This window comes from Pelodiscus sinensis, chromosome 1 (genome assembly GCF_052426305.1).
Source record: "Pelodiscus sinensis isolate ZL-2025 chromosome 1, ASM5242630v1, whole genome shotgun sequence".
In the NCBI taxonomy this organism is placed as follows: domain Eukaryota; kingdom Metazoa; phylum Chordata; order Testudines; family Trionychidae; genus Pelodiscus; species Pelodiscus sinensis.
Window position 1 is genome coordinate 357,342,664 of NC_143052.1, and position 13,561 is coordinate 357,356,224.

General features: G+C 47.0%; 1 protein-coding gene across 1 annotated transcript; it reads left to right on the forward strand.

Moving 5' to 3' along the window:
• The first annotated feature begins 9,019 nt into the window (after positions 1 to 9,019).
• Positions 9,020 to 9,961, forward strand: LOC102451235 (olfactory receptor 52R1-like). Its single transcript, XM_006113773.5, has one exon. The coding sequence runs from the start codon at positions 9,020 to 9,022 to the stop codon at positions 9,959 to 9,961; it is 942 nt and encodes a 313-aa protein (XP_006113835.5).
• Positions 9,962 to 13,561: the final 3,600 nt, after the last annotated feature.

Genomic DNA, 13,561 nt, shown 5'->3' on the forward strand with positions numbered 1-13,561 from the left:
AGTAGGAGATCTTTCTCTGAGCAAGTTACTGAAGCATAATGAGGAGGTTGAGAAATGCCCTTGATGTCGACCACGGTGCGTCCACACTACGGTGCTGTGCCGCCAAACAGCTGATCAGCACAGTGTGGCAGCCATTTTAATTTAAATGAAGCGGCGATTATTTAAATTGCTACTTCATTTCCCTTTGCCTACCACCCTAATCTACATGGCTCCGTCTACGGAGCCATGTAGTCTAGATGTGCCCAAATATACACAGCTCAAAGGTGCTTTGCTTCAGGTAATTTATCAATCTTCATGCCATAATCCGCTGGATCTCTGTATCTTATTTTGCTGTGTGTATCATTCTGGTGTGTAAAGTTAGACATGAGACATGCAGAATGTTTTGTGGTTTAAATATGTGAAGGAAGCGATCAAGGGTGTTTCCAATGCTGGGACCTCTCAAAAACTGGGCAAATCAAATCATATGTAAAAAGGTTTTTGGTCTTAATTCTTAGCTGTGCTTGGTCTTAGGAAGTCATGTGACCGCCCCAGCTGGTAGTGAGTAAATCTCTTCCGTGAGCCTGGGAACACTCCAACCAGCTAAGAAGGTAGGACAACGCCATTGCTGGACAGTACCAGCGTCATGCAGGGAAGACGGAAAGAAGCCGCCTCAGAGGGATCTTGGAGAAAATGGAGAAGGTTTGGCCAAAGAGGGTGGAACCCTTCTGCCTCAAGAACAGAATTTCCAGCCAGCTGGCACAGACGGTAGAAGATGGGGAGTGACATTGTTGGGGAAATCTCACTCCCCTGGGGTACAGAGTCCCCAGAAGGATCTGAGGCTGGAGGACAAAGCAGTGAGGCAGGAGAGAAATCTAGAAGGAAAACTTTATTATGCATGCATGCAGGCTGACAGCTACCAGAGTGAGAGCAGCAGCAGCCCTGAGAGACAGTTTCAGGGATTCTTTATACAGTATGTTCAGACAGATTTGTTGTTGATTGTTTTCTTTAACATCAAAGTCTCAGCAGAAGTAAAATACAGGACAATGTAGCACTTTAAAGACTAACAAGATGGTTTATTAGATGATGAGCTTTCGTGGGCCAGACCCACTTCCTCAGATCAAATAGTGGAAGAAAATAGTCACAACCATATATACCAAAGGATACAATTAAAAAAAAAGAACACATATGAAAAGGACAAATCACATTTCAGAACAGGAGGGGAATGCGGGGGGGGGGGGGGGAGAAGGAAGGTAAATGCACTTGAAAGGGAATCCTCTGAACTGTCATTCATGTTAAAATTCGACACTCTCCAAAAAGGAATGAACAAACACTCGAACTATCTTACCCATTACCAAGATAGCTTCCCCAATTATCACCTGTAATACCATTAACTCACAAACATCCCACTCTCTCCACCTCTAATATCATTAATTCACAGACACTTACCTTCCTTCCTCCCCCCCCCCCCCCTGCATCCCTCTCCTGTTCTGAAATGTGATTTGTCCTTTTCATATGTGTTCATTTTTTTAAATTGTATCCTTTGGTATATATGGTTGTGACTATTTTCTTCCACTATTTGATCTGAGGAAGTGGGTCTGGCCCACGAAAGCTCATCACCTAATAAACCATCTTGTTAGTCTTTAAAGTGCTACATTGTCCTGCATTTTGCTTCAGCTACCCCAGACTAACACGGCTACATTTCTATCACTATTCAGCAGAAGTACTCTGAGATGTTTCTGTTCACACCAGAAGTGCTAGAAGTAAGTTTTACAGAACAAAGGCACATGAGAACCTGAGTGAGGAGTCTACAAGGCAAACTGACAAAGATAAGGGTTTACATGACAACTTGTGACAGACTAGGAGTCTCCATGAAGTTGAGATAGGAGGCATTGTAAGGGTCTTGATTAGAGTTAAGATGATTTCTCTCTGTTACAGGGAGAGAGGCCTGGAAACTTTTAACCCTTACAGCAGTTTTCTTTTAGAGAGTTTTGATTTCCTCCACAGTCCCCCCTTAGACACAATTGGAGTTATTTGATTTTTCTCCTGCAACGTCATCACTTATCTGCACCCCCGACAACTCAGCTCTGGGGGACAAAGGACATTGGACGAGGAAGGAGAAAAGGGCCTGCAGTGCAGATGGAGTTGCTGCCTCAGGAATTTGTGAGCCTGCCTGTGTCATCACCCAGGGAGAGCCACTGTTGGTGCATGTCCCATGTCTTAGATGGTGAGTTTGTTTGATCTCTCAGGGGTATCTACACAGTAGAGCGGAGGTCAAATTAAGTTAGGCAACTTGAGCTAGGTCAATTGTGTAGGTTAAGTCAAAATAGCTTAGTTCGGGTTTTGGCACTGTCTACACAGCAGGAGGTCGAAGGAAGAACGCTCCTTCTTGGCACTTACACCCCAGGAAGAGCTACAAGTAACACATTGCTATTTTATCTTAATGGGTAACACTTAAAAACACACAAATGCTCAGTGCAGACAATTACTCCATGACTCAGCCCAGAGCCCAAGAGATCTCTTCTCCCTTGGGACGGTCCCTTAATTACTCGTTGTGCCTACAGCTGGGTAAATAGCCCAGGGGCACAGACAGGCTGGTCTCCAACTGGTTTACATTCAGGTCCCACTTCTCCCCAGTGTCTGAGCAAACCCCACCGGGCTGTCCGGATCCGTGCTATAACCAGCGCCCACCCTGCCTCGGCTCTCAGCAGAGGAAGCTGCTGCAGATGCCGGGCTGAGGGGAGGGGCACACGCCTGCCTGAGGAAGACGCGTCCATCTCAGGACTCCCAGGTAAGAATCTCTTGCTGAGGAGCTCCCCTCTCTTCTCTGCAGCCCGGCCCACCCACGGCGACACCTCCAGCCCTGAGGTGGCTGCGTGTCAGGGGCACCAGGGACTCTTCGGGGTGACAGGTGTTCCTGGATGAGCTGTACAAAGTGCCATTCTGAGCCCCTGGCCCATAGTTTGCTCAGGTCACCCTGAGAGAGAACGGCCCTGGAGCCTCAGGCAGCCTGAAGTCACAGGGATGCGACAAGCCCTTGGAGTGAGACATAAACACAGAGCGGAGGAGCCGGCTGTGTGAAATGCACAGAGACTGCCCCTTCTCCTCTGGCACCTCAGGGCTCTCGCTGTTAAACACAGAGATGGAGGCTTCTCACTGGACCAACGTGGGCCAGACCCATTTTCTCCCGGCTCCAGGGATGTAGTGGATCCTTCTCTGCCTTCCCTGTCTTGTTTGGGTCGCCAGCGGCTCTCAGCAAGGCTGTGTCCTAGTTACATCTCAGCCACAGAGCAAGCGCCTGTGTGTTTAATATAGAAGGGAAAACCTCCTCCCTTTTCCCCGGCCCGTACTTCCTGAGCCAGCCGGGCCCTTTCTGCACCAATATTCCAGCCCTGCGTATTGTCCCCCCAGTCTCTGTGAGGCCACATGACCCACGCTGACCCGCTGAGCTAACATTAGACACAGTCGTTGCCCACTGCCCATTGACAGCGGCTTTCTGAGATCTGTCACGTAGCCCGGTTTCAGTCCACTTGGCCGCTGCTCTACCAAATCTGTGCAGGGCGCGTTTCCTGTCAGGGTAGTTATCCGTTGGATAGTGGGAGCCTTGGGGGGGGGGGGAGGGAGAAGTCCGATGAATCTGCCTGGTTCCCTGAAACAACCAAACATGAACTTTCATTACAGCTCTGTACGAAGTTCTGTAACCCATCCCAGCCGTTCCAGAGCCATGACATAAGCCAGCTGTTTATTGCATCCCTGCTACAAGCCTGTGTCAAGAACTTTGCAGCTTGTGTGTGTAACAGATTCCGTCAACATGTGTGACATGCATCTGACGAAGTGGGTCTTTGCCCACGAAAGCTTATGCTCCTACACTTCAGTTAGTCTATAAGGTGCCACAGGACTCTTCGTCGCTTTTGCAGATTCAGACTAACACGGCTACCCCTCTGATACTAGATTCCGTCAACAATTTTCAGTTTCTTTCTTTCTTTCTTTCTTTCTTTCTTTCTTTCTTTCTTTCTTTCTTTCTTTCTTTCTTTCTTTCTTTCTTTCTTTCTTTCTTTCTGAACACAATGCTTTAGGTTTTAGATTGTAAAGGTTTGGCTACAGCATGTTTTTGGTAAGATTCTGTGGTTGGTGCTTTGGGATCAGAAGAACCATTTTGTCTAGTGAGAATGGTTTTTGTAACCACTTATCTGCACAAGGAGGGTGTGTCTAGACAGCACCCCTCTGCCGGCAGAGGGATGCAGATTAGGCAGGTCGAAATTGATAATGAAGCGGGGATTTACATACCCTGCACTTTATTAGCATAAAATGGACGCCACTTTTTTTCAGCATGGAGCTTTGTCAGAGAAAAGCGGCAGTCTAGAGGCTGATTGTTCACTAAAGAAAGCCTTTTCCGGTAGATCCTGTATACCTCGTTTTACGAGGCATAAGGGATCTATTGGAAAAGGCTTTCTTTAGTGAACAATCAGCCTCTAGGCTGCTGCTTTTGTCCGACAAAGCTTCAAGCCGAAAAGAAACGGCAGCCATGTTTATGCTAATGAAGCACGAGATATTTAAATCCCTGCTTCATTAGCAATTTTGATACATCTAACTTACATCCCTTTTCCAAAAAAGGGATGTAGTCCAGATGTACCCCGAGAGTCGCTGGTGGTGATACAGGTGACCTGGAGTGGTGGAGGAAATTGCCTTTATGGCTTCTTGTTAGTGGGTGTGGGGCATAGACGTGCTCTCTGGGACTGGTTCTGTGCCTTACAGTGGAGGATCCTCAATCTTGGGCTGCAAGTAGCCCTGTCTCTGATTAATTCACCCTTTATTGATATTCTCAGCAGTCACTGATTGATAGAAGCGTAGGGTTGGAAGAGAGCTCAGGAGTCACCAAGTCCAGCTCCGTGTGCAAAGCAGGACAAGCCCCAATACGATCAGCCTAGCCAGGGCTTGGTCAAGGTGGAGCATAACACCTCTAGGGATGGAGATTCCACCATCTCCCTAGGGAACCCATCCCAGTGCATCCCTACCCTCTTAGTAAAGTAGTTTTTCCTGATATCCAACCTAGATTTTCCCCATCGTGACTTGAGACCATTGCTCCTTGTCCTGCCATATGTCACCACTGAGAACAGCCTCCTCTTTGGGACCCCACTTTAGGAAGTTGAAGGATTCTGCCAAATCCCCCCTCACTCTTCTCTTCTGCAGACTAAACAAACACAACTGCCTCAGCCTTTCCTCGTACATCATGTGCTCCAGCCCCCTCATCATTTTGGTTGCCCTCCACTGGACCCTCTCCAATGCATCCACATCTTTTCCATAGTGGGGCCCCCGAGTTGGATGCAATACTCCAGATGTGGCCTCACCAATGCTGAATAAAGGGGAATAATCACTTCTCTGGATCTGCTGAAAATGCTCCTCCTAATAGAAACTAATATTCCCTTAGCCTTTTTGGCTACAAGGGCGCCCTATTGACTCATCTCCAGCTTCTCATCCTCTGTAACCCCCAGGTCCTTTTCTACTGAACTGCTTCTTAGCCAGTCAGTCCTCAGCCTGTAACAACGCTTGGGATTCTTCCGCCCCAAGTGCAGGACTCTGCATTTATCCTAGTTGAATCTCACCACGTTTCTTTTGGTCCAATTCTCCACTTTGTCTAGGTCACTTTGGACCCTATCCCTGCCCTCCAGCGTATCTACCTCTCCCCCTAGATTAGTGTCATCTATGAACTTGCTGAGGGTGTAATCCATCCCTTCATCTAGGTCATTAATAAAGATGTTGAACAAAGCATGTTACAGTGGTTGCAATAGTGCTCTGCATGTTTGAACAGCACATGGGTATATGAAAGGTGTCTTTGCTTTGGACATTCTTTCCAGTGACAGACAGGAGTGTTTCCTGAAGTGTATTCTAGTAAGCAAGTTTCTCCAAGCACTTGTCAAAGATTTGTGTTTTTTTCCCATTCTCACATTTTGAACTACCAAGTAACTGGGGAACTCTGTACAGCATGAAATCTCAATCCTGGTTTTTCTTTCATTAAGGAACAATGAGGCAATGAAGTGTCCACATTCCTGTTCTGCTCTTGTGGCTATTCATAGAATCATAGATCATAAGAACTGGAAGGGTCTTCGAGAGGTCAACGAGTCCTCACAGAGGATCAAGACCCTCCTTGACAGGTGTCTATCCAACCAGCTCTTAAATATCTCCAGAGAGGGAGATTCCACAAACTCCCTAGGCAATTTATTCCAGTGTTTAACAACCCTGACAGGTAGGAAGTTTTTCCTTAACTCCAACCTGAGCCTCCCTTGCTGCAACTTAGGCCAATTCCTTCTTGTTCTATCCTCAGAGGCCAAGGAGAAAAAATTTTCTCCCTCCTCCTTGTGACACCTTTTTAGATACCAGAAAACTGCTCTCATGTCCCCTCTCAATCTGCTCTTTTGCAAACTAAACAAGCCCAATTCCTTCAGTCGTCCTTCATAGCTCATGCACTCTGGACTTTTAATCATTCTCGTTGCTCTTCTCTGGACTTCTCCAATTTCTCCACATCTTTCTTGAAATGCGGTGCCCAGAACTGGACATAATACTCCAACTGAGGCCTAATCAGTGCAGAGTGGAAGAATAACTTCTTGCTCATAACACTCCTGTTAATGCATCCTAGAATCATGTTTGTTTTTTTGCAATAGTGTCACTCTGTTGACTCATATTTAGCTTGTGGTCCGCTATAACCCCTAGATCCCTTTCTGCTGTTCTCCTTCCTAGACAGTCGCTTCCCATTCTGTATGTGTGAAATGGATTGTTCCTTCCTAAGTGGAACACTTTGCATTTGTCTTTATTAAACTTCATCCTGTTTACCTCTGACCATTTCTCTAGTTTGTCCAGATCTTTTTGAATTTTGAATGTTTCCTTCAAATCACTTGCAACCCCACCCAGCTTGGTATCATCTCCAAACTTAATAAGTGTACTCTCTATGCCAATATCTAAATCATTGTTGAAGATATTGAACAGAACTGGTCCCAAAACAGACCCCTGCGGAACCCCACTTGTTATGCCCTTCCAGCAGGATTGTGAACGGTTAATAACTATTCTCTGAGAATTGTTATCCAGATAGTTACACACCCACCTTATAGTAACCCCATCTAAGTTGTATTTGCCTAGTTTATTGATAATATTATCATGTGAGACCGTATCAAATGCCTTACTAAAGTCTAGGTATATACCATGTCCACCACCTCTACCTTATCCACAAGACTCGTTATCCTATCAAAGAAAGCTATCACATCGGTTTGACATGATTTGTTCTTTACGAATCCATGCTGGCTGTTCCCTATCACCTTATTATCTTCCAGGTGTTTGCAGATGAATTACTTAATTGCCTGCTCTATTATCTTTCCTGGCCCAGAAGTTAAACTGACTGGTCTGTAGTTTCCTGGGTTGTTCTTATTCCCATTTTTATAGATGGGCACTAGATTTGTCCTTTTCCAGTCTTCTGGAATTTCTCCTGTCTTCCATGATTTTTCAAAAATAGTGGCTAAAGGCTCAGATACCTCCTCTGTCAGCTCCTTGAGCATTCGAGGATGCATTTTATCGGGCCCTGCTGACTTGCAGACATCTAACTTTTCTAAGTGATTGTTAACTTGTTCTTTTTTTATTTTATCTTCTAAATCTACTCCATTCCCACTAGCATTCACTATGTTAGGCATTGCTTGATCATCAGACTTCTTGGTGAAGACTGAAACAAAGAAATCAGTAAGCACCTCTGCCAAGGTTCCTGTTTCTGTTTCTCCCTCCCCACTGACCAGTGGGCCTACCCTGACCTTGGTCTTCCTCTTGCTTCTAATATATTTCTAGAAAGTCTTCTTGTTTCCCTTTATATCTGCAGCTAGTTTGAGCTCATTTTGGGCCTTTGCCTTTCTAATCTTGCCCCTGCATACCCATATTGTTTGCTTATATTCATCCTTTGTAATTTCTCCTTCTTACCACTTTTTATGAGACTACTTTTTTATTTTTAGATCATGCAAGATCTCCTGCTTAAGCCAAGGCATTATTTTGCCATTCTTTCTATCCATCCTACGCAGAAGAATAGCTTGTTTGTGGGTCCTTAATAATGTCCCTTTGAAAAACTGCCAACTCTCTTCAGTTGTTTTCCCCCTTAATCTTGCTTCCCATGGGACCTTACCTACCAGCTCCCTGAGTTTTCTCAAATCTGCCTTCCTGAAATCCATTGTCTCTATTTTACTGTTCTCCCTTCCACCATTCACTTTCACCCAAGCTGCCTTCCACTTTCAAATTCTCCACCAGCTCTTCCCTATTTATTAAAATCAAATCTAGAACAGCTTCTCCCCAGGAGATTTTTCAACCTTCTGAAATAAAAGAATTTTCTTCAGTGCAGTCCAAGAACTTATTGGATAGTCTCTGCCCTGCTGTGTTAGTTTCCCAGCATATGTCTGGATAGTTGACGTCCCCCATCACCACCAAATCCTGCGCTTTGGATTATTTTGTGAGTTGTTTTAAAAAAGCCTCGTCCACCTCTTCTACCGGGTAGGTGCTCTGTAGTTGACCCCTAGCATGACATCACTGCTGTTTTTTACTCCATTTAAGGTAACCCAGAGACTCTCAACATCACACCATTAAATTTTCCCACACCATTATGCTGAGCATGGTCCTGCACTGGGCAGTGGGCGGGACTCCTTCACTCCTGAGGTCTCTTCCAACCAGCGGATTCTATGTTTAGGAATTATTGACACATAAAATATGGACTTTTCATTAGTAGGGCCAGTGGTTAATTATTAATTTCTCTAAATAATGGAAGTGACTTTTCTATCTATAGCTTTTAGCAGAGGGTTGGATTAATGATTCCTAAGGACTCTTCCAGCCCTAGGAGTCTATAAACCAATGTGCTTCACCAATGAAAGGGGCATCTGGTAGAGCATGTGATGTCTCCTGTTAACATCATCTCTCTATCCAGGTGCTGTGATCATCACCCTATATCCTGGACATGTAAAGGAAGACATTGTTGATGTAGAAGCTATCGTTCTGCCTCCAACTTGAATGCTGTCTTCCTAACTCCATGTCAGATTCCAACACAACCGAGTTCACCAACCCCTCCACCTTCATCCTGCAGGGCATTCCTGGTCTGGAGATGATCCATGTCTGGATCTCCATCCCCTTCACCACCATGTATGCCATAGCTGTCTTGGGGAACTTCACCATCCTGTTCATTGTGAAGACAGAGCCAAGCCTCCATGAGCCCATGTACTATTTCCTCTGCATGCTGGCTGTCACCGACCTGGTTCTTACCACATCTACCCTGCCCAAAATGCTCTCAATCTTCTGGTTCAATTCCAGGGAGATCAAGTTCAGTGCTTGCCTCACCCAGCTGTTCTTCATTCACTGGTTTGCAGCTATTGAGTCTGGGATATTGGCCGCCATGGCGTTGGATCGGTACGTGGCCATCTGCCATCCCCTGAGACATTCCACCATCCTGACACACCCTGTGGTGGCCAAGATTGGCCTGGCCGTGGTGCTGCGCAGTTGCATGGAGTCCCTGCCTTACCCCTTCCTGGTGAGGCAGTGGTCATACTGCAAAACCAACATCATCGCTCAGCCCTATTGCACACACATAAGTGTGGTGAGATTGGCCTGTGGCGACACCCGCGTCAGTAGTTACTATGGGCTCTTTGGGTTGTTCTGTGTCTTGGGTCTGGATGCGATATTTATTGCCGTTTCCTACATGCAGATCCTCAGGGCCATCTTCAGACTCCCCACAAAGGAAGCCCGGCTCAAGACTTTTTTGACCTGTGGCTCACACATCAGTGTCATCATAGTCTTTTATATCCCAACGCTTTTCTCCTCCCTCATGTACCGTTTTGGACAGAACTTTCCCCTGCATGTCCATGTTCTCATTGGCAGCATGTACCTCTTGCTGCCCCCCATGCTAAACCCCATCATCTACGGGCTGAAGACCAAACAGATCTCGGGCCGGCTGCTCTGGCTCATTACCCGGAAATAGTCTAAAGTTTTCTCCTAGGACTCTGGCTCTCAGACCAAGCTCCTTGCTTCATTGGTTGGTAAGATGGTTCTGGGCCCTCTTCCTTGAATCACGTCCTTTGCAGTCAGACCGATGTTGGGCCCTTCCCTTACGGTGCTGGGTCAGGGTGTCCCACGGCGGAACCAGGCTGTGTACAGCTCTGTAATTCTCAGGGTTACGGCCCTTCTCATTGTTGCAGTTGGTGCCCAGGACTCTGCTCCCTCACCCACCTTTTGCCCCAGGCCCTGTGTCCTGGCGTGCTTCTTTCTCAAGGGCCCTTCCTTTAACCCATCTCGTCCATTGTGTCCCTGCCTCTTTCACTCCTTCCTGCACTATCCCACAGCCCTTGACCATGCCTTTTATATGCCCCTCCTCCTGTCACCGGCAGGATCTTCCCCATCTCCATCCCTGCTGCAGTTGTCCTTCTGTAGCCAATAAATCACTTTGATGTTTTATCTCACCCACTGCCTTTTTGAGTGAAGTATTTTGGAATCTTAGCTCTGGTGCACGTCTTCCACTCCCCAGCAAATGTCTACTATATATTGTAGAAAATTTGTCTCTTTGGGTATGTTCCACAAAGAGTACAGGTAGTTCGGAATAGGAAGCCTAATCCGAACTACCTAGTCTGTGCCGCGTGTAGCCGCGGGCACGGAGTCCAAACTAGCAGGCATTTAAAAATTGCGGCGCCCGGCAACATGCAAATGAAGCCTCGGGAAATTCAAATCCCGGGCTTCATTTGCAACTCCGGTTGCCTACATTAACCACCCTAGTTCGAACTAGGGTGGTAGTGTAGACATACCCTTTGTCTGTCTATTTGATCAAGAACTTCTCCTAAATCACTGGTTCTGAAACTTTTCGACATCATGACCCCTTTTTGAGTTTTGAAAAACCCTCATGCCTCCTCACCTCTTCTTTACCATCACCCAACACCCCTTGTAACAAAAAATTCAATTTGTAATTGAAAACTAAAAATAAACACAAAAAGTCATTTAAAATTAAAAATAAGCACAAATAGTGGGGGTCTGGGCAGGAGGGGCAGGGTACTCATGGGGGTCTGGGTGAGGGAGGGTCAGGGACAGCTGGCACCTAGGGGTCCCACAGCTGTGTGCCAGGTCCGGATCTCAGGAAGCATTTGTGCTGCTTCCCCTCCCCCCAAAATCAGGCGAATTTCCTGAAAAGCTGGGTCTGTCATGCCACCAGGGACTTCCTTCCCCCTGCTGCCTGCCTGCAAAGAGAAGAGGGGAGTAGGAATCCCGGGACCGCACCAGCTTCAACTGCTCGGGAAGAGCATGGCCTGCTCCTTCACTCCCCTTGGCAGCTGTGCACTGCCTCAGCAGTTGGAGCTGGCGTGGTCCTGGGACTCTTACTCCCCGCGCAGGCAGGCAGCAGGGGGAAGGAAGTCCCCGGCAGCATGACAGACCCAGTGTTTCAGGAAATGAACCAGCTGTTTGGGGGACAGGAAGCCACGCACTTGCTTCTTGAGACACCAGCTCTGGCGTGCAGCTGTAGGATTTCCCCACACCTCAGGAAGGCGGTGCTACAGACAATTTCACAGGAGGTAGTGCCAGTACGGGCTCTTTCTTGGGGTGGGGGTGAATGATGGGAGGGCTGGGTTGCTCTGTGCCCCCCCCTTAGAATTTCTTCATGCTATTCCAGGGGGGTTTGCCTCCCAGTTTGGGAACCAGTATCCCAAATAGTAAGAGCTATGGCCACAACAATCTATAGACACCTTCCTCTTATCATACCTTAAAACAAAAAAACGTGTTGGTTGGATCAGGAAAATGGGCTGTACCTCGAATGGGATTGTGCCCCATACAACCAACCAGAAAAGAGGCAGAATTCCTAAATCTAGTACAGTCCTCAACATTGACCTAATGAAGAAATGTTGAAGAAGACTGAACGAAGCTGAGCCAAAGTAAAATAGGATGGACCTGGAGTAGGTGGGCTTCTCAATAAACCTGAGATCAACAAGAAAAAATAGAGGAATTTGGAGTAGTGCTTTATTTTGGCACTGTTCAGTTCATGCTTAAGGTTTCAAAACTAGAAGAAAATGTTATTAGAAACAAAATTAACTAAAGCCCCTTTCCAGGTTCAAACATAGCAAGAGTTCAGAATTTACACCAATGAAGAACAAAATACATTTAATGGAATTCCCATTTAAAAATTATTTTAAAAAGGAACATTCAAACTATCCTTTTTTCAAGAATTCCAAAATAAGAATTAACGTAATAAAATAACACCGTGTTTTTGAAAAATAAAATCATTTAAGTAAAGCCTGTGCATTTTCCTTTTATTTCAAAAATAAACCCCGTACTGAAGTGAAGGTCCAAGAAACGTCGGGTAAAGTAGCTAGTTAATCACGGCACATTATGGGAAGCACAGATTAGATCCTAGTCTACATCTCAAAAATAAATACGTTGGTCATTAAAGACCAGCAGCACCTATAGAAATACAGCCTGGATAGAAGACACGAGTGACTGAATCTTAGATAAAGCCAGTTTTCTCCAGCTTCTCAGCTCCATGAGGGGTGTAGATGTAATGGAATCCCCCACCCACCCCCAATACTTGTAAAATGCAGAAGCAGGATAGGTTAGATTGGAAGAAGCGGAGGCAGGAGAAAGGCATAAGGTTGGCAGAGGGCGCTCTTTCACAGGGCGGAGGGGTGGCTCAGTTGTTTGAGCATTGGCCTCCTCAACACAAGGCTGTTAGGTCAATCCTTGTAGAGGCCTTTTGCAGCAAAAATTTGTCAGGGATGGTACTTGGTCCTGCTGTGAAGGCAGGGACTGGACTCAATGACCATTCAAGGTCCCTTCCAGTTGTAGGAGATAAGCAATCTCCAATAATTTTTAAAAAAACTTAATTTATTGCTGGGATGTGACATAGAGGCAGACGCCGGTGGGAGGGGAAGCCAGAAGTGGGAGAAGATGGACCTGGGACATCCCAGAGAACTCTGACCGAATCCCAAAGAAAGCCCCAGGGTGGAGAGGCCGGCAATGGGGTCCACACGTCATTATGTTTCCCGGTATCTGGGTGTCCCTTGTGCTGTGGAAAGCAGCGGAATTGTTCTAAGAACCCCAGTTGCAGAGCCGGGCTGTGTTTGCTGTAAGGACCGTGCGCCCCGACAGAGACACGCTGGACACAGAGGGCTCCCAAAGGGGAGCTCTGGGGAGGTTTTGTTGGAGGCTGAACCAGAGCGCATCCCAGGAATGTGGTGTTTGGCGTTACGGTCTCCACCCCCAGAGGGAGGGGCCAGAATGGAAGCTGCCCCCTCTGTGTGGGTTTGACCACCGAATGCCTCACGGGCTCAGAACGCGGGAGGCAGCGGGAGGAGCCTGTGAACAGCCAGGCCAGCCCTCTTGGAGCCGCTCTGCGGGGGCTGGGGAGTGGGGCTGAGGGTGTCGGATGTTCCTGACACCCAAATGCACCTTTCCTATACTTGTCATTCCCTCAAGTGCAAGGGAGGGAAAAACCCGGCCCAAGGGCCTCCTTCGGCCCCCCGAGCTGCCAGACCCGGCCCATGGGATCCCTCGTCAGGCTGAATGCTGAGAACCTAGATAGGGGGAGGCTTCGCACTCTGTCCCC